Source organism: Schistocerca serialis, chromosome 4 (genome assembly GCF_023864345.2).
Source record: "Schistocerca serialis cubense isolate TAMUIC-IGC-003099 chromosome 4, iqSchSeri2.2, whole genome shotgun sequence".
Lineage (NCBI taxonomy): Eukaryota > Metazoa > Arthropoda > Insecta > Orthoptera > Acrididae > Schistocerca > Schistocerca serialis.
In genome coordinates, this window is record NC_064641.1 from 342891837 (window position 1) to 342911929 (window position 20093).

The 20093-nt window shown below is 42.2% G+C and overlaps 1 protein-coding gene across 1 annotated transcript in view; it reads left to right on the forward strand.

The window, feature by feature from the left end:
- The window catches only part of LOC126474089 (luciferin sulfotransferase-like), a 295558-nt gene that overhangs the window by 129049 nt on the left and 146416 nt on the right, over window positions 1-20093 (forward strand). The window contains exon 2 of the mRNA XM_050101502.1: window positions 11496-11707. Within this exon, the coding sequence (XP_049957459.1) occupies window positions 11503-11707 (205 nt within the window). The 5' untranslated portion in view covers window positions 11496-11502. The remainder of the gene's footprint in view (window positions 1-11495; window positions 11708-20093) is intronic.

A 20093-nucleotide genomic window follows, 5' to 3' on the forward strand; every position in this document is an offset into this window, starting at 1 on the left:
AATTAGAGCTAATACAAGGCTTACAGACCATCACTCTCCCCACGCGCTATACGTGAGTGAACAGGGTACGGGGAGAATCAGTCAGTGCTGCCAGAAGTACGCTCCGCCACACATCGACAGGTGGCCTGTGGAGTATTAATTTGTATGTAGAGTGGTGGCATACTAGGAAAAACTTATCCATACGCACGGATGTCTGATCAAAGAGCGAGAGCTGCAAATTGTTTTACGCTTCTGATGAGCCAATGACCATGTAGTTGTTACCGTAAATGGCCTAGCTCACGTATGACCCTCATCATTAAAGATATCTGCATTCGTTGTTTGGCGCTACTCTACAAAGAAGTTTCAATGAATCTGAAATGAACAGAATTTCGCAGTCGAGAAAAGTAGAAGGAAAAATAATTTTATGCTTCGGACTAACTTAGGAATCCCATTGTCTTCCGCCTTTGTAAGCTCTTCACTTATTCTTAGTTTCCATTTTGTAAGATAACTGACTTTCCTATACGTTCGTGCTGTCAATGCGAAAAAATATGGGACTGTGATGATGCCGGCGATACATGAAATACGTCTAATTATGTGCGATGTTCCTTTCTTGACAGCTTACGAAGGTCAACAGTCATACCACATCTATACGGTTTAAGAACTCACACGAATAGCGAAATCGTCTGGAACCGCAAGACCGCTACGGTCGCAGGTTCGAATCCTGCCTCGGGCATGGATGTTTGTGATCTCTTTAGGTTAGTTAGGTTTAACTAGTCCTAAGTTCTAGGGGACTAATGACCTCAGCAGTTGAGTCCCATAGTGCTCAGAGCCATTTGAATAGCGAAATCATCAATACGACTGCGAATTGGCTAACACTTTACACTAGGTAAATTTATGCCAAGACATCTGATTGTAAACATTTAAGTAAATGAGAAGACGTTTCTGTGTGTTTGCTTCTTTCATGAAACATACGAGTATTAATACAGACGACAGCCCACATGTCTGTGTGTTAGGTTCAGTCAATTGATTACGGGTAATTTATCATAGAGGTATTTTTCCAGTATGATAATATTTGTAGTACTGATGAGAGGAACACAAGATTTGTTACGCTTTTCTTGACAATTTTTTTCTGAAAAATGTTAGTCATTATGTGAATGGCTTATTTCAGTAATGGTACAAGTCCATTTTTGTTCATATTGAGATACTGAGTCCTAAAGTTAAATTAGCGCTGGAAAATCTGCAGTCGAAATACCAGAAATATTCAAGCGTATGGCTTCTTGCTAGAGATGAACCTTTCTTCCTGCTTGTTTGGCTCATTAATTTCAGAAGCATTACAGACAGAAAAGTGGAGGTAATGTACTTGTTGTTGTTTGTTGTTGTGGTCTTCAGTCCTGAGACTGGTTTGATGCAGCTCTCCATGCTACTCTATCCTGTGCAAGCTTTTTCATCTCCCAGTACCTACTGCAACCTACATCCTTCTGAATCTGCTTGTATCACTGTTGAAATAAGCCCTTCATGTACTTTTGTCACAACACAGTCTTTGTGTCATTGTACGTGGCATAATGTACAACATTCTTTCGTCCACACTAGCATTAGAATAATAATGTTTCCTTTATTTTAAATTAAGTATAATATTTAATGTCATTTTGTTGTAAATTGGATGTTTGACGGCGACAGTATCCCACACAAGCTTAAATAACGTAATTTTGTTGGTGTTGCCAATATGATAGAAATATAGATTCCAGAATGAACTACGCTCGCTGCGTTTGTGAAGTTCGGGTCGTTATTTAATAACTGTAAGCACCGTATTGTTGTAGACCATGACATATTACTGCGTTTTGTAGTAGATTGATATGTGAAAGACTATAGGAAAATCATAAATGGTAACCCTACACTCTGCAGCCGACATAATACATTTTTATGTGCTTTGAATTCTTGATGCTTATCTACATAAAATGAATATTTCTTTCTATGTCACGTTCGTGTTCTTATAGCATTCATCTGATAGTTAAAACATTTGTTGAGTAGTTGTTTGACGTCCGCTAAGGTTTCTGAACTACTATATCTATTTTACAGTCGGTGGCGTGCAAATCGTTTGAACAAATCTACGCATTTTATAGTTTAGCGTCAGTTCGTGTGTTATCAGTGTACGATTGCGCACACATGACATAATTGAATTTAATCAAATATAAACAGCAACATTTAATTTCGTTTGCGACGTAGTACGAGGTGTTTATTGTGAAATTCCTATTACCAGTCGACATCATATAATAGATACCACCCAAAATTTCTTTTCTTTTTCGAAGCGAGTTGGTAGTAGTCATCACAAAACATCAGTTTCGCTCACGACTCAATAATGTCACCCAAAATGATAAACGACTGATCGATCTGCCCCTCAAGCATAAAAGAAAAGTTACCACAAACGCCAGATATAGATATCCAACGGGAATACTGCAAGCCTTCCGAGTAAGCACTGCTCAAACAGTATCTTTGAAATAAAGAAGCAAAGGAAAACAAGATTTTAAGTGGCATCTCAGCGCATTCCGGGTACTCTCCAATTTCTTGTAAGACTTTTAAAAAAATTTAAAAAAAAATCTTGGCCTTAATAGAAGATACGTACACATATATCCAAAACTCCTAAAATATTTTTGATACGTGGTAAATGTAATGTCGTCATTACGTTCCCTGCATTTTCGGAATTACTTTCGGCGCTCTGGGAAGCTGGGACATAGGATTCTGCGAAAAGGAAACTGTTGTAATTCTACAGACAGTGGAAAAACGGAAGAAAAGAAACAGCGGTCAAATAACAGAAGAATGAGAAATCATCTGTCAAAGGCCGATTGGAAGACGCCATGTCCCAGCACAGTAAGTTGTGGCAGCGTCAACTTTTGCTGACTGTCGACCTGCAGAAGCACCTCTTTTGTCAGAAGCTAGTGAATTTGCGATTAGCCGCAACACTTTTGAAGTCGAAGCAATACAATGCGTCTGGTCTCAACCGTTGCATCATTGGTGCAGCATTTCCTGATGCTGTCAGCCAAAAGGTCTACTATTATTCATATTTGGAACTATTAGTGCAGTAAATCAGTCATGTGAATTCCTAGACTTGCAGGTTATCATAACAAAATGGAGATTCGTTTAGTAATTTCTTGCAAACTCTTTAGAACAAAGAAAATGTTCCTTTAGATACGTTTGTTTCAAGGATAGTATCTCCTGAAACCAAGACTTTTTGCATATCAGATACTTAGGACCATGGTTTACAGTAAATGACATCCCACTTAGTTACCTGGCATAGTTATTAAGAGTCCTCTTGGAAGCATATATGTTGATCTGCATTAGGTTATACTTGTCTAAGGTATAGCGATTTCCCTCAGCCACTTCATGGGAGTGTCACAATGGTACATCTATCAAGATTCAGTCTCCATTCTTATCCAGTGGTACTGAGCTGGACTAGCTACCAATGGAGCAGTTGCTACTTTATTGCACTTAAACAGTGGAAAGGAGTGGCCTTCAACATTTTGTCTATAAATCAAGATTTAGGTTCCTTGCGTTTCACCCAAATCACTTAGACCGAGCTCGTCGATGATACGTTGGAACAAGCTGTGGTCGAATTCTCGCCTCATTCCTGTCACACTGAAACTTATGTTCCAATAATGAGGATTTGCCATCGGAGGGACGATAACCTCTAAACCCCTTTTCTCCAGCCTGCCGAAGTGGCCGAGCGGTTCTAGGCGCTGGAGTCTGGAACCGCGAGACCGCTACGGTCGCAGGTTCGACTCCTGCCTCGGGCATGGATGTATGTGATGTACTTAGGCTAGTTAGGTTTAACCAGTTCTAAGTTCTAGGGGACTAATGACCTCAGAAGTTGAGTCCCATAGTGCTCAGAGCCATATGAACCATTTCAACCCTTTCTCCTTCCAGGGTGCGGACGTGTTAACTCTAATATCCAGTCCTTCCATTAAAAAATCATAAGAAGATTTTCTCTTTGTCCCCAAAGATCGGAAGTAAACTATACTTAGTTCGTGTCATCTTCATGCCCATAGGCGTTGCCGCCTCGGAACTGCCAACAAATTCGACATGCTTCTGATCACAATAGTTTCTGGATGTCATAGACAGTGCATATTTACCGTCTTTGTACTAATAAAACATTTGTATTGCCAGTTTCATTTATTTGGTCATGATCAATGTGTTAGTAATGAGCAGTATTACGATAATTAAGAAGCCTGACTGGTAGGCATCATTCTGTCAGTTAATTCTTCAGTCATATGGTTTGATGGGATCTGCCTAATACGTATTGCGTCAGACTGCTGCTACCATTTTCAATAGCTTGTTATCAACCCGCACAAAATCCACTTGCGCTAGACGCTTACTTCAAATTTCGGTCATGCAACAATGTTTGTGTATACGGATTCCTGCTGAAACAAGGAAGAAAGAGTTACCAATGTGTACAAGATAAAGTGAGAGTCTGTAATAATACGGAAATTTTATATATTACAGATTCATGTTTACGTAATTTTAAATTGCACCAAACAAAATAAAATAATGTTAGTACAAAATTAGTTACGGCTTACCCGTAGTTTTTGTATGCTCCAAACAGTCGGTATTTCCGCTTTATGCCACACTAAATTCCTGTTTGCATATAAAACAGCAGGCTTTAAAACAATTATCTTTCACAGAACAAAGCCTGGAATATGTTTATTCCCAACATGAATGGTAAATACAAACGCTTTTAGTTGTTTTTCCTCGGGGGAGATTTCGTGTTATCTTCATCGCTACAAGGCTCACGTCCTTTAGTTTAGAGTAATGTGGTCCTTACTCCAGATTACCGGCTTGCCGGCCGGCAGAGCATACTCATGAAGTAAACGCTGTTGCCGGTCTGCTTGTTTACTTTTCCATCCCATAACCAGAGAGCGTAGGAAAAGCAGTGACGTGTCGGGCGAAATAAATTACTTTGACTACCACCGGTTGAATGCCAAATAATACGGAACTAGAGCTGGAACAAAAAAAAAAAAAATCCAAAATACGGGATTTCCCGGGAAATACAGAGTAGTTGGGAACCCCATTTGGATATAATGAAATAAGTTGCTGCCGTCGTAAATAGTGATATACATCATTTTTAGCTTTGCTATTGGTGCGCTACCTGCATTCATGTCATGTGTTGAATGTAATTGCCGGCCTGTGTGGCCGAGCGGTTCTAGGCGCTTCAGTCTGGAACCGCGCGACCGCTACGGTCGCAGGTTCGAATTCTGCCTCGTTCATGAATGTGTGTGATATCCGCAGGTTATTTAGGTTTAAGTAGTTCTAAGCCTAGGGGACTGATGACCTCAGATGTTAAGTCCGATAGTGTTCAGAGCCATTTGAACCATTTTGAATGTAATTTGCTGCCAAATGAATTGTTATCGAAGATACTGGCAGTATGTTCTCTGCGTGAAAGAACAGTTTGTGCTACCGACAGCGTACATAAACAGCGGTGGCGAACAAAGCATAATTTCACACAAAGGATTGTAAGTGATGGGTGGAATGACGTGACATAGAAAAATGAAAACCGTGAATCGTATGTTACCAACAGTTCAGTAAACCTTATTGTTAGGTTGGTGCAGAAGTTCGTAGTGATTGTGGTTTTCCATCCTGATATTCCGTTCGCTATGGGCTATTGTATCAGTTGTTATTTTTTTATTTGTAGTCCGCTGTTGCTGCTTGAGTTTACATATTATCATTTTGTCATTGGGAGATAGTGAGTGGAACTAGAAAACTGAGTGCCAAGTGGAGAAAACGGAACATTTCCGATATATTCTTCTGCTTTTAATTAGAGGAGTGACAGCAGTGTAGGTAACCAAAAACATTTGCGCCATGTATTGGATAAAGCTATTGCACAAGGCACGGCAAGAATATGGTTTTCTCGTTTTAAAGAGGATCGTTTTGACATTAGTCACTCTTCGCGTCCAGTAAGAACTTCGGGGTTTGATGAAGATCGTTTAAACGCTTAGTCCACAACGATTCACGTCAGTGTACTCGAGAATTGGCCAATGTTATGAACTGTGTTCATCCCACCATCGTGCTAATGTAATGGGGGACACTAAAGAATCAAGTGTATGGGAACCGCACGCTATAAGCCATATCCAAAAAATGAGCAGGTGGCTACATGTGCCTATGTGCCTATGTGCCTTTCTGCTTGCTCGTCATCAGTTGGCTCGCTAGAACCACCTTCCATTCCTATCCTGTGTAGTTAGTAGTGACGAAAAAATGTGTGGTTGGGCTGCCGTAAGGAAAAGAATGGAATGGTTGAGCCCAAAGAAAGCAGCAACTCCATCCACAAAATTTGTTATGCATCTAGTGGAACAGCAACGGCGTAGTGTCCTACGAATTGCTTCCCAGAGATGTATCCATCACCGCTAACGTTTATTGTCAAGAACAAAGACGTTGCAGACGCAATCCATAAAAGCCGACCAGGAAGACTGCGTCAAGTGATGCTACTCCAAATATCGCCCGCATGCATTCTGCTAGACTGATAAAAACACTATACAGGAGTTGAGTTGGGAAGTCACTTCGAACCCATCTTACGCTGTCATATTTTCACTTTTCCGCTCTGTATCGAACAACTTTCAAGGAACCTCCTTTCAGGATGAAGATACGCGAACATCGCTCGATGAGTTCTTCACCTCAAAACCGCGTGATTGATACATTCGCTCAATCTAAAAGTTACTCCGACGTTGACAGACTTTTAGATAGTGAAGATACTATATCATCGATGACCAAAGTCTCTGCTTATGTGTATATGTTGTGTTTACTAAACTTTTGGGAAAACGGTAACGACATATGCACTATATTAATACTTTTTCTTTATCACCTTCCAGGAAGAGATAGTGGAGAGAAATAATCTGAAATGTTTGCAAATCAACTTAAAGCAGACATTACTTCTTCATGTTCAGTTAAACCTGATGGTCTCTACATATTCTAGCTTTGTTGTAGTGTGTATGCGATCAAGTACTTTCATCACCAATTGCTGATATGGTGTGACGTCGAATGAGTATTCTTTACAAAATACAAAACATACCTTATTTTATATGGAGTGTTCGGAAATTGTCGTTACAAACTTTCTGAACTTGTACAGATGAGTGAGTACATAAAGGTTTGAATAGGATTTCACTTAAGATGTTTAACTCATCCACTTCTGTTTTAGGAATTGAATTAGGCGTGACGCAGAACAATTGTTGTGTAACAATTAATGAAATATCTATTTATCGTTTAATCACATTCGTTTGTATTAACACTAAATCATTACATGTTTAAATTATTCCAGGCCAAAAAAAGACCCAGCATACAATACGTACAGAACAGTACTGATGCATTACAACAAAGGCTCTCTGTGTCGACCACATACCTTGTTCCAGACATTGTATTTACGAACCATGTTATGGTCGCAGTCTCCGTCCCACCCGGTGTCTCTTCAGTTTCTAGTGCAGCGCCCACAACTCGCGACGGTAGAACTCCTTCTGTCTCTACAGGAGTCTCTCAAATTAAACTTTACATGCGACCCCAGTTCAGGTGACCGTCTGGTGTAGTACACGTGATCCTGTCTACGCTACTGCATACCAGGTCAATAAACTCTGAGGTATTTCTCTTTCCTTCAGCAGACGTCGATGCACTACAAATCTGAATAGAAACTGTCGTCGAACGGAAACGGTATGTTTCCTGACATAGGTTCCTGTTCAAAATACGAGGGACATTTAGTAAATAATGCACCGGCTGCTATTACTGTGGATTGTTTGATGCAACAATAATGAAAATTACGTGAGATATATATGGGGTCTTGAGGAAGAAGCACGTGTTTTTGTTTGTTCGCTGTATACTCTAACATAAAATTGGCGGGAGGAAGTAGTGGACCCTGAAGAAGTATCGGGTACTATCAGTGTTTAAGACAGCAAAATCCCGGCAGAAATGCTCAGTGCGTTAAGTGAAGTTTGTGGTGAGTTTAACTTAGTACTGTTTCAAGCTGGTGAATCGTTCTCGTGTTTATCGTATAAACGATAGTGCAAGGTCCGGAAGGCCAAAAATGTCAACAGATGAATGAAGTGCGAAACTTGTGGCAGACGCTCTTGAAGAAGATCGTAGTGCTACTTGTGAAGCTCTCTCAGGCCACGGGAATTGCCCCCAACATCAGTATGCCGTATTTTGACAAATGATTTGAAGAAGAGAACAACTGGTGCAAGGTGGGTCCCACACTGTTTGACGGCTGAAGAAAAGCAGAAACGCGTGGATATTACAACCACACTCAAACAACGATTGGACCATGAGGGTTAAGGACTGTTGTGTCGAATTGCGCTATTGATGAAACATGGATTAAAGAATTTGGAGTTGAAATCAGAGTCCAATGAATGGAGAACTTCAAATTTTCCCCGTCCAGAAACATTTTGATTCTCTCAATCAAATCTCACGTTAATGATGATTTTTTCTTATAATCAACAAGGAATCATTGTGACAAATGGAGTCCTGTGTGGAACAAGTATCACAGCAGTGTATTGTAACTTGACGCTAAATCTGCGCAGAAAAATGCCCAAAATACTGCCCCAGCTGCTCGATACTGGGCCACTATTTCTCCTCGACAATTCTCCCCCCCTACATCGGCACTGTTGTAGTCCAAAATCTGGGCTAATACGGATGGGAAGTGTTGCTTCTTCCTCTCTACAGCCCATACATGAGTCCACCAGCCTTCGACTTGTTCCCGAAGTTGAAAGAACTTAATCGTGGACTTTGTTATGTTTCCGTGGAAGTGCTTTCTACCACCATTACCCGAGCCATCTGACAGATGAACAGAAGTGGCGTCTTGGGTGAAATAACAGAGCTTTCGAGACGTTTCGAATCAATCATAGAGATGCATGGAGACTATATTGAACGACTGTAAGGAGATAAAAAAAAGTCTGAGTAAAAAAGAAAGAGTGCATTATTAATGAACTGCTCCTGTATGATGTACTAGCTTCCCTCTACAAGTCTTACAACGTTGTAACGGAAATTTCCGAGCACCTTGTATTGTCTGTTAATTTCTCAAAATTCCATAACGATTGCTGTAGCTAAAGGTGTTTCTGAACCACTACCACAACGTCTTGACAATATTATACACTTTAGAGATTATCAACGCCGCTGTTACAATTATTCATGTTAGAGAAGAAGTAACGGCGCTTAAGACTCAAATTTCTGTGCCGTTCTAGGCATACGGCATAACCATGTTGTTGTTGTGGTCTTTAGTTCTGAGACTGTTTGATGCAGCTCTCCATGCTACTCTATCCTGTGCAAGCTTCTTCATCTCCCAGTACATACTGCAACCTACAGTATTCTGAATCTGCTTAGTGTATTCATCTCCTGGTCTCCCTCTACGATTTTTACCCTCCACGCTGCCCTCCAATGCTAAATTGGTGATCACTTGATGCCTCAGAACATGTCCTACCAACCAATCCCTTCTTCTGGTCAAGTTGTGTCACAAACTCCTCCCCAATCCTATTCAATACTTCCTCATTAGTTACGTGATCTACCCATCTAGTCTTCAGCGTTCTTCTGTAGCACCACATTTCAAAAGCTTCTATTCTCTTCCTGTCCAAACTATTTATGGTACATGTTTCACTTCCATACATGGCTACACTATATACAAATACTTTGAGAAACGACTTTCTGATACTCAAACCTTTACTCGATGTTAGCAAATTTCTCTTCTTCAGAGACGCTTTCCTTGCCATTGCCAGTCTACATTTTATATCCTCTCTACTTCGACCATCATCAGTTATTTTGCTCCCCAAATAGCAAAATTCCTTTACTACTTTAAGTGTCTCATTTCCTAATCTAATTCCCTCAGCATCATCCGACTTAATTCGACTACATTCCATTATCCTCGTTTTTCTTCTGTTGATGTTCATTATATATCCTCCTTTCAAGACACTGTCAATCCCGTTCAACTGCTCTTCCAGGTCCTTCGCTGTCTATGACAGAATTACAATGTCATCGGCGGACCTCAAAGTTTTAATTTCATCTCCATGGATTTTAATACCTACTCCGAATTTTTCTTTTGTTTTCTTTACTGCTTGCTCAATATACAGATTGAATAACATCGGGGAGAGGCTACAACCCTGTCTCTCTCCGTTCCCAACCACTGCTTCCCTTTCATGTCCCTCGACTCTTATAACTGCCATCTGGTTTCTGTACAAATTGTACATACCCTTTCGCTCCTTGTATTTTACCCCTTCCACCTTCAGAATTTGAAAGAGAGTATTCCAGTCATCATTGTCAAAAGCTTCCTCTAAGTCTAGAAATTCTAGAAACGGAGGTTTGCCTTCCCTTAACCTTTCTTATAAGATAATTTGTAAGGTCAGTATTGCCTCACGTGTTCCAACATTTCTAACGAATCGAAACTGATCTTCCCCGAGGTCGGCTTCTACCAGTTTTCCCATTCGTCTGTAAAGAATTCGCATTAGTATTTTGCAGACGTGACTTATTAAACTGATAGTTCAGTAATTTTCACATCTGTTAACACCCGCTTTCTTTGCGATTGGAATTATTATATTCTTCTTGAAGTCTGAGGGTATTTCGCCTGTCTCATACATTTTGCTCACCAGACGGTAGAGTTTTGTCAGGACTGGCTCTCCCAAGGCTGTCAGTAGTTCTAATGGAATGTGGTCTACTCCCGGGGCCTTGTTCCGATTCAGGTCTTTCAGTGCTCTGTCAAACTCTTCACGCAGTATCATATCTCCCATTTCATCCTCATCTAAATCCGCTTCCATTTCCATAATATTATCCTCAAGTATATCGCCCCTGGGTAGACCCTCTGTAATATCCTTCCACCTTTCTGCTTTCCCTTCTTTGCTTGGAACTGGGTTTCCATCTGAGCTCTTGATATTCATACAAGTGGCTCTCTTTTCTCCAAAGGTCTCTTTAATTTTCCTGTAGGCAGTATCTGTCTTACCCCTAGTGAGATAAACCTCTACATCCTTACATTTGTCCTCTTGCCTTCCCTGCTTCGCCATTTTGCACTTCCTGTCGATTTCATTTTCTAGACGTTTGTATTCCTTTTTGCCTGCTTCATTTACTGCATTTTTATATTTTCTCCTTTCATCAATGAAATTCAATATCTCTTCTGTTACCCAAGGATTTCTGCTAGACCTCGTCTTTTTACCTACTTGATCCTCTGCTGCGTTCACTACTTCATCCATCAGAGCTACCCATTCTTCTTCTACTGTATTTCCGTCCCCCATTCCTGTCAATTGTTCCCTTATGCTCTCCCTGAAACTCTGTACAACGTCTGGTTTAGTCAGTTTATCCAGGTCCCATCTCGTTAAATTCCTTAAAAGACATAACCATAGTAAGTGCATTAAAAGGAGCGGACAGCATTGGCACTTTGTATGCTCAACTGTATTCGTTTGTCAGTCACTTTTGATATCATTTTCCAGGCGTATAGGAGCAGCCGCTGAGGTGTTGTGCTTCGGCTGGGAAGGGGAGTGTGTGTGCATAACTGTGCGCTGGTTGTCTGCCGGCAGGCGCGCTATGTCGCTGAAGCTGGAGCAGCTGGCGGAGCCGGCGGCGCTGCGCCTGGCCGCCGCCTGCCGCAGCAGGGTGTACCCGCCGGGCGCCTACCGCGTGCGGCCCAGCGGCTGCATCGTCACCGACCTCTACCCGCAGCACGCGCAGGCCCTCAGGGACTTCGACATCTACGAAGACGACCTCTGGATCGCCTCCTACCCCAAATGCGGTAGGTTTCTTCGGACTGTTCACTACACAATGTCTATGCTTCCTGCTACAGGCATTTGCGTCCGTCCTTAAATTGTTGTCTCTATTCTGCTAACGAGAAGACCATGGCAAGTTCCATAACCCCATTACCCGAAATGTTTACTCAATGCAGGAGGGGGTCAAAGTATGCGAACACGTGTCTCCGTTTGTCAATAGGCCCTCAAGCATTTCTCAGAAAACGACGTTCAAAGTTTTCGAGGCACTTTTTCTACCTTTTAGCTAATACGTATTTCAAGCTGAGCGGTTGCACAGACAGCGTCGAGGCTTCACGATTTTTGCTTACCATGTTCGAACCCAGATTATTAATTTTAGTTATCTTTTCAGCTTACGTACCAGTATCCGTAGAAGATTACTACACGAATATTGTCCAGTGTATATTGAAATAACGTTGTCTTTATTCACCTACCAGCTTTAAGTCTAGTGAATCAACTAAACAAAAAACAATAAATAATTGATAAATTTACTTACAACTCTTTTCAGTGAAATTTCTGTAGGTATCTGTGTATCTTGTTTCGTAGACAACTACAGTCGCCAGTTTCCCGTGAAGTGATGGTCTCCCGCGAAATTACTGCCAATGCTGGAAACCTTCAGCAGTGTAAACGGCACTTATTCCTAAGAGGAGATTATACGTAGAAATATCGCTGTACTAAATCTGCCCTCACGTGATGCTCGTGGTGTTTGGAATTTCTATGTTTCGAACGCTTCTTCGATCGGTGTCATTTAAGACCATGCACCAGATCTTCCTGAAGAATAAACATAAGATTAAAATACACTGCCGGGACAGAAATTGTTATATACTTTTAGAGGTATACAAATCACTCTAAATCCTTTTAACAGTGCTTCTGGAGTACGTGAAACAATTACATCTACAGACAAATAGCACAAGCTGTTATGAGGTACCAGATATCAATCCATGCTGGAACACTCATATTAGTACTTGGTGTAGCAGCCACTGGCGACAATGCAGGCGTGGACTCTGGCATCCAGTCGATCGTACAGATGACGAATGTTGTTCTGACATACGTTAAGCACTGCCTGATCAAACTGTTCAGGCAGTTGTGTGAGAGTTGTTGGTTGACGAGTGACACGTGTCACTTCTCATCCCATCATATCCCACATCGTGCTGGCCAGGAAAGGTGCTGCACATCTTCCAGAGCACGTTGCGTTTCACGGACAGTACGTGGCAGAGCTTTATCCCGATGCAAAAAACACACCACCTTCACGATGCACGAACGGCAAAAGAACGCATCTAACAACGTACTGCTTAGCGTCCCCTTCAGAGAGACCAAATGAGTTGTAGCTTATCGCACACCAGACCATAACGCCTGGGATCGGACGAGTATGTCTTGGAGAAATGCGTTCTACGAGAAAGCTCTCATCAGGTCTGCGTCGTACTCGCAAACGACCATCATTTGCCTGTAGGTAGAATCTGCTTTCATAGCTGAAGACCACAGCGCGCCATTCTATCTCTCAAGCGATCCTCTGACGGCATCAGACGAGCCGGGGTCGTTGATGCTGCGGCGTGAGGGGATGACGGGATACAGATGTGTCTGCCCGTAGTCCCACTGCCAGTAACCGGTTCGCAACAGTTCATGTTGACAGGTCTGGGCTCAAGGGCCCTCGTGCCTGTGCAGTGGTAACTGTGCGGTCTGTCACTTATTGTCCTTGCAAGACGACGCTCCTGGCTGGTGCCTGTGCTGCGTGGACATCCACAATCTCGTCTGCGTGTGTGAGAACGTTCACGTGACCACTGATACTAGGATCGTTTCAGAATTCACACAGAACATACAACTTGTGTGGCAGTTCTCCGTAAGGGCCATCCCACAGTTCGACACATTTCAAACTCGTTCAGCAGGAAAAACGAGTGCGTCTCCGTGGCATGGTTCCAGCCTTCTGGCTGCGAGCATTCGCTGCTAAAAGATAGACACAGATGGCGCTCTGGTAGCTGTGCCACTACACTACCTGTAGGCGGACGACGTTGAAGTCATTATCAGTATCCACCAGATTTCATACGCCGACATCGGATCAAAATTGACGTCGTCTTTCCAGGTGTACTAATTTTTTTTCCGGCTGTGTATAATAATTAATATAAGAATTGATATAAGAATGATATTAAAATATAAAAAGATTGTAATCCCTCAAAATACAACCCACACTTATATAAGTATGACACTTATAATGAAATCCATCTAAAATTTTACAATTCATATATCGCCCATGTATTCCCCATCTTGATAGGAAACATTCTGCAGTAACCTTCTATGGACATGGGTAGACAAATGGAAATAAAATAAAATAAACCAAATAAAAACAATAACAAGATTTCGAACACGAGGATCGAACTTGAGAATTTGCAACGATAGCCACTGTACCACTATTATTACTGAAAGTAACGCGCGCTAAAAGCACAGAAAATGCGGCGAAAAATTTACCGTCGTCTTCTCAGAAACGGTCAAGTATCTACGGAACAGCCGAGACACGTGTTAAGTTATTGTGACTCCTCTTCTACTGAGCGAAGTAGATGGGAAATCAGGTTGTGGCAATTGCCTTATTATCCTCGTATATTTCAACCTGGTTGATAGCGTGTTGTAACGCATTTGGATCGCTGTACAGCAGCGCTGCTGCTTAGAATGATTCCAGCTGCTTATAATTATTCCAGTTGTACTTGATAGGTTCCAGGAGCTATGTGACACCAGATGTCAACTCACAGGTCAAGCAGTTCATGTGATTTACGGACCGACGATTTGTTGGCCAGGATTTTGCACCCGACAGCGTTACATAGTTATACCATCAGGTGCATTTGGTAGCCAGCAAATCAAAGACAGTTCACTATCCTAAGGCCACTGTAGCACGATTCTGGTGGCCTTGTGACACGGACAGTTATCAATCGCAGCATTGTTCACAACAATGATCACGGAATCCGCACTGGTCAAAGTGCATCCGATAACTACCACAGGAACCATGGGAGAACAAATAAATGTCCCCTAAAGTACAGAATTGACCTTCGCCCTAGGGATAGTGTATTTCGGTCCAGGTTTGGAACACATGGAATGTTTAAATTTTAAATAAAAGTCATCAACAATGACGGACAAGAACTACCGGCATGAGGAATCACTCTCGTTCTGCCAACGGCCTTCTCACAGTGCGCGGAGGAATTGACAGAGATTCAGGGTCACTCTCTTACCGTTGGGTTGTGAATCTGCCCCTAAAAGGCGGATAACTCAGTAGTGTTAACAACACGAGGATGAAGAAAGCTATGGAACTGAATGACATAACGTGGGTCCACACGAAATGTGGCCTGTACGTGAAAAAGTGCAATGATGATCTCTCCATTGGCAGTAGATTCGGCACTAGACCCCATTTGGATCCACGCGAGAGAACTCTCAAGAGGGAGGCGACCATGAGAAAAAGATGGACTAACCAACGATGGGATAGCATTGTATGAGACGTAGCACGGAACGTGAAAAATCTGAATATGGTAGGAAAGCCGGAAAGTCTGGAAACGAAAATGCAAAGACTCAGTCTACATCTTATAGGGATTAGTAAAGTGAAATGCAAAGATGAGGAAATTTCCGATGAGACGGATATGGGGTAGTATTAACAGCAGCAGGAAATTGTATACGGGAGTACGATTCGTTGGTATAGGAAAGTATTGTGTCTTCCTTTGCAGACTGTGTGGTTCTTTAGTGAGTACAGGAGCTAGGAACAGATGCCCTTCATGAATAGAGATTTCAGATTTTTATTTATTCTATATCTAATACGAAATAGTATAAATAATATACAACTTCGTTGCTATATTTGCAGCGTCAGTTGCTAACAGTAGGTTTGAATGTCGAAATATATACAGATGCCAAACATTTATAAATCCGTCACTCTTCAGTATGATGTCTATTCAGAAGGCGTCGAGTCCTGGTGACTGTGAAAGTCTGTAAATATTATTCAACTGCCAAACACACAAAATGGGAACAGTACATGAATGTTCCAACTTAAGTACACCCGCCGCTGAAACTTCGGAGAGAGGATGCTTCCATCTCATTGGGGCGGTGTATAGGGTGCCTAAGGGATGCTGCGTTCTCGGAATTCTATACAACAATTCAAGCAAATAACATTAGTAATTTTATTTCTAGACAACCGTCCACTGATGTCCATATACTGAGCCGATCTGAGCGCTAATGTCCGGCCCAGGCTTGCAAGAGCGGTGCTTATATTCACTTGGGATAGAGTGAGCTCCTGTCGTGGCGCGATCCTTGTCAGCGGGCTATTGGCTGACGTTTCCTCACCGCCTTCTCTGGTCTTACGTTCGTCGTCTTCGTTCCGGCGCTAATAGGTACGCCACAACAAGTATAGGCATACATGCCAAGATCCCAAGCAAACATGAAGATATAGGGAAAGTATATGAAGATATTCAACTGGTAATTTACTGTGTAAAGCGAGATTAAAATCTAATAATGAGAGAGAATGTAAGGGAAGAAACGGAAGAAAGTGTTATGGGAGAATGTAGGTTTTTCGGTAGTAACAAGGAAAAAATTTTGTGGTAAGTTCGTATGGGACCAAACTGCTGAGGTCAGCGGTCCCTAGGCTTACACACTACCTAATCTAACTGACGCTAAGAACAACAGACACACACACCCGTGTCCGAGGGAGGACTCGAGCCTCCGACGGGATGAGCCGCCGGAACTGTGGAATGACGCCTTAGACCGCGCTGGTACCCCCATTGGGTACCCCGCGCGGCTAACAAGGAAGAGAACTGCTCCACTACAAACTTCAGACCGTAATACCGAATACTCCGTTCAGGAAACTAAAGAGCCAAAGTTTACGCACAAAGACCCAGAGACACTAAAAAATGCTAGCTGGATTACATCATGGTCAGACTAAATTCCGGAATCAGATAAGGTGTACCTAGGTGCACATATACTAATGGTGGATTTAAATTCAAGAGGATCTTGGGGACGAACTATAGTGGAATGAAGTGGGATACTGAAGTTCTAGACTTTCCGAAAAACATCATTCAAACAATTCTGAAGCCAGCAAGGGGATCTAAGTAATAGAGCTATCACACAGTTAGCTTAACACCACGTTTATTAAAGCTGATGATGAGATTAAGATAAAGAAGAGTGGAAAACAGAGCATACGATCTTGCAGCTGACGATCAGTTTGGTTTTAGGAAAGACAAACGCACTGGAGAGGGAGTTTTGAGATAGCGCCTGATAGAGGAAACGAAACTCAAGAAAAATCTAGAAGCTTCCAAAAGATTTGACCTCATGGAAGGAATTATTCGCCAGTGTAAAATGCTGCAAAATGTTTGAAATTCTGAGAAAAACAGATGTAAGTTATAGGGAAAGGGAGGTAAAACACAATGTATAAAACACGATCAAATACGTTTGGAAGACCTAGAACGAAGTGCTCGGAATAAAAGGGGTGTATGACAGGGAGGCAGCCGTTCATCTCTGTTGTTCAGTGTATACATCGATGAAGAAATGACGGAAATAAAAAAAAGGTTCAAGAGAGAGGTTAAAAAATGAAGTGAAAGGATATCAGTGATGATTCCCACATGACATCGATATCTGAAATGGAAGTGAAGAAGATTACAGGATCTGTTGAATAGAGGAAACAGCTGCTTGAGGGTAATCTGAAAGAGGTTAAAAGTACAGAGAAGTAGCAGAAATAAGAATAGCGAGAAATGTAAGAATCAAATTAAACAGATGTTGATAATCATCAGTTTTGTTTTAAAGTTTCTCGCGAAGTAGATGAAGTTAAGGAATTCTGCTACCTTGGAATCAAAATAACCCATGGCGGACGAAGCAAGCAAGACATAAAAGTTGACCAGTAGAGGTAAAGAGGGCATTCGTAGCCAAGAGAAGTCTACTGGTGCCAAACATAGGCGTTAATCTCAGGAAGAAATATCAGAGTATTTACGTCTGGAGCTCGGTATTTTACGGTAGTGAATCATGGACAGTGGGAAAAACGGAGCAGAAGGCAAAAAATACACGGGAAGGCCGACTGGAGTACATCCAACAAATAATTGTGGACTTTGTGTTCAAGTGCTAGTCTGAAACGAAGAGGTTAGCAAGGGTGGGGGATTTGCGGCACACCACATCAGACCAGGCGGGAGACTGGAGATAGCCGGCTGCTGTGGTCGAGTGGTTGTAGGCGCATAATTCTGGAACCACGAGGCTGCTACGGTTGCAGGTTCGAATCCGGCCTCGGGCATGGATGTGTGTGGTGTCCTTAGGTTAGTTAGGTTTATGTAGTTCTATGTCTAGGGGACTGACGACCTCAGATGTTAAGTACCATAATGCTTAGAGCCATTAGAACAATTTTTTTAGACTGGAGACAAACAAACGAAAGTACAATATGTGTCCGGACACGAACATCTATGTGATGTCCAAAAAACGTGATACATTGGACCAGGTGCCACGTTTCCATTCATCTACAGTTTAGTCTCGATGAACCCGTTACAATGCTATCGTAAGTGACGGTGTCGATCGGTCAGCATGCGAAAAGGTAAGGGTGTTTTGTTGCAGAGCCTCATGTTCAACATTGTGGGCTGATCAGTGAGCTCCTAAGTTATTGTGCCCACAAGACCATTGTGCTCGGTCGTCGTATCTGCCACAGATTGCTACCTGTCCTGATCAGAAAACGGACAACAGAGGTGGCGCGGTGGTTAGCATACTGGACTCGCATTTGGGAGGACGACGGTTCAATCCCATGTCCGGCCATCCGTGATTTCCCTAAATCAGGCAAATGCCGGGATGGTTCCTTTGACAGGGCACGGCCGACTTACTTCCCCATCCTTCCCAAATCCGATGAGACCGATGATCTCGCTGTATCGTCCCTTTCCCCAAATCAACCCAACCCCCCAACAGAGTGGACATGCCTCCGACCTCCGCGTTAGCAATGGTGGTTGTCGCTGAAAGAACCGGTTTTTTTCTTCTCCGGATTGTTACAACCTGTTAAAAACGCTGAAAGTAACATTTTTGAAGTAACCTATTTCCGACTTTTTGTTTCTATGATTTCCAACGTAAACCAAATATGGAAAATTCCAAGGCTCTGTCAGACTTTGCATTGTACCTTTCAAAAAACTTAGAACCAAAATATAAAACAAAATACGTAAATAAGAGAAAACGCAGAACCTCCACCATTAGCTGCATTCTCGGAAAGAACTAACAGCTTCGACACTACAAAAAAATTCACCAGTATACTCCTACCGACTCTAGTTTCTTAAATCCCTGTTCAAAAATCACATTTTAAGCGATGATCATTCGAATATTTGGGCGTTCCGAACTGTCATAGCTAAAGGGTGAAAAGTGAGATTGGTGAACTCTCTCTTTCGTATTATCCGTTTCCAAGGGTTACTGTCAGATAAAAGCATACGACAAGAAATGTGTGGACAGCTTTAGCAAAAGAAGGGATCTGTTGACCGGTATCCTGAAACATTAAGAGATCAACAAATTTGTATAAAAGGGAAGTGTGGAAGGGGGGGGGGGGGGGGGGAAGGATAGCAGAGGGAGACAAAGAAATGAATACAGTAAGCAGAATGGGAAGGATGTAGGCTGCAATAGTTATTCGCAGAAAGCTCTATAAAACTGCAGTAGACTCGGCCTGTCAGTTACCCAAGACCTGTGACTTAGATACTTTATAATGTTCGGTGCGTTCAGCGTTCTTGCTTTCAGGTGTCTCAGGCGTGGCAATCATGACACGTTGGAGTAGAAAATGAGGTCCAGAAACCTCATTGAGTCTCTGAAATGTGGAGTGGTGTCCCTCATAAGCAAATCATGTAAATTAAAAATACTACGAGTGCAATTAAAATGAACACACACACACACACACACACAGACACACACACACTATCTGAAGAGAACTGAAAACCCGTCCACGCACATCACTCCTCTAACCTCTGCACTGAAAGTTGCAACTGATGGGTTGCTGTCGCAACACTGGAGGAGAAACAGAAAACAGCAAAATCATCAACAGATAAGGAGCACTGTAAGGGTCTCCGTGCTGTACACGAGTTACTCCTTATAACTGTGACAAAGAGGGTAACACTTAAAATGCTACAATGAAGATCACCATTCTCCTACTCAAAACGACAGCTCGTCACCAACTCGAGATCTAAAAAAGCGCTTAGGCAGGATGTACCATATGAAAGTGTGGAGGTGGCCACAAAAGCGTTATTGATGGAGTTGCACGAGAATATTGTGTCCCCAAGTAGTGTCATACGCCTTACTAGTATCGATGAATGTGCGAAGATAGTGATATTTACGTAGGAAAGCCTGCTGAACAATAGGGTCAGGTTGTCGATAGTGAACCGAAATCTCCGAAAGCCACACTGTGAGCGGCTGAGGAGT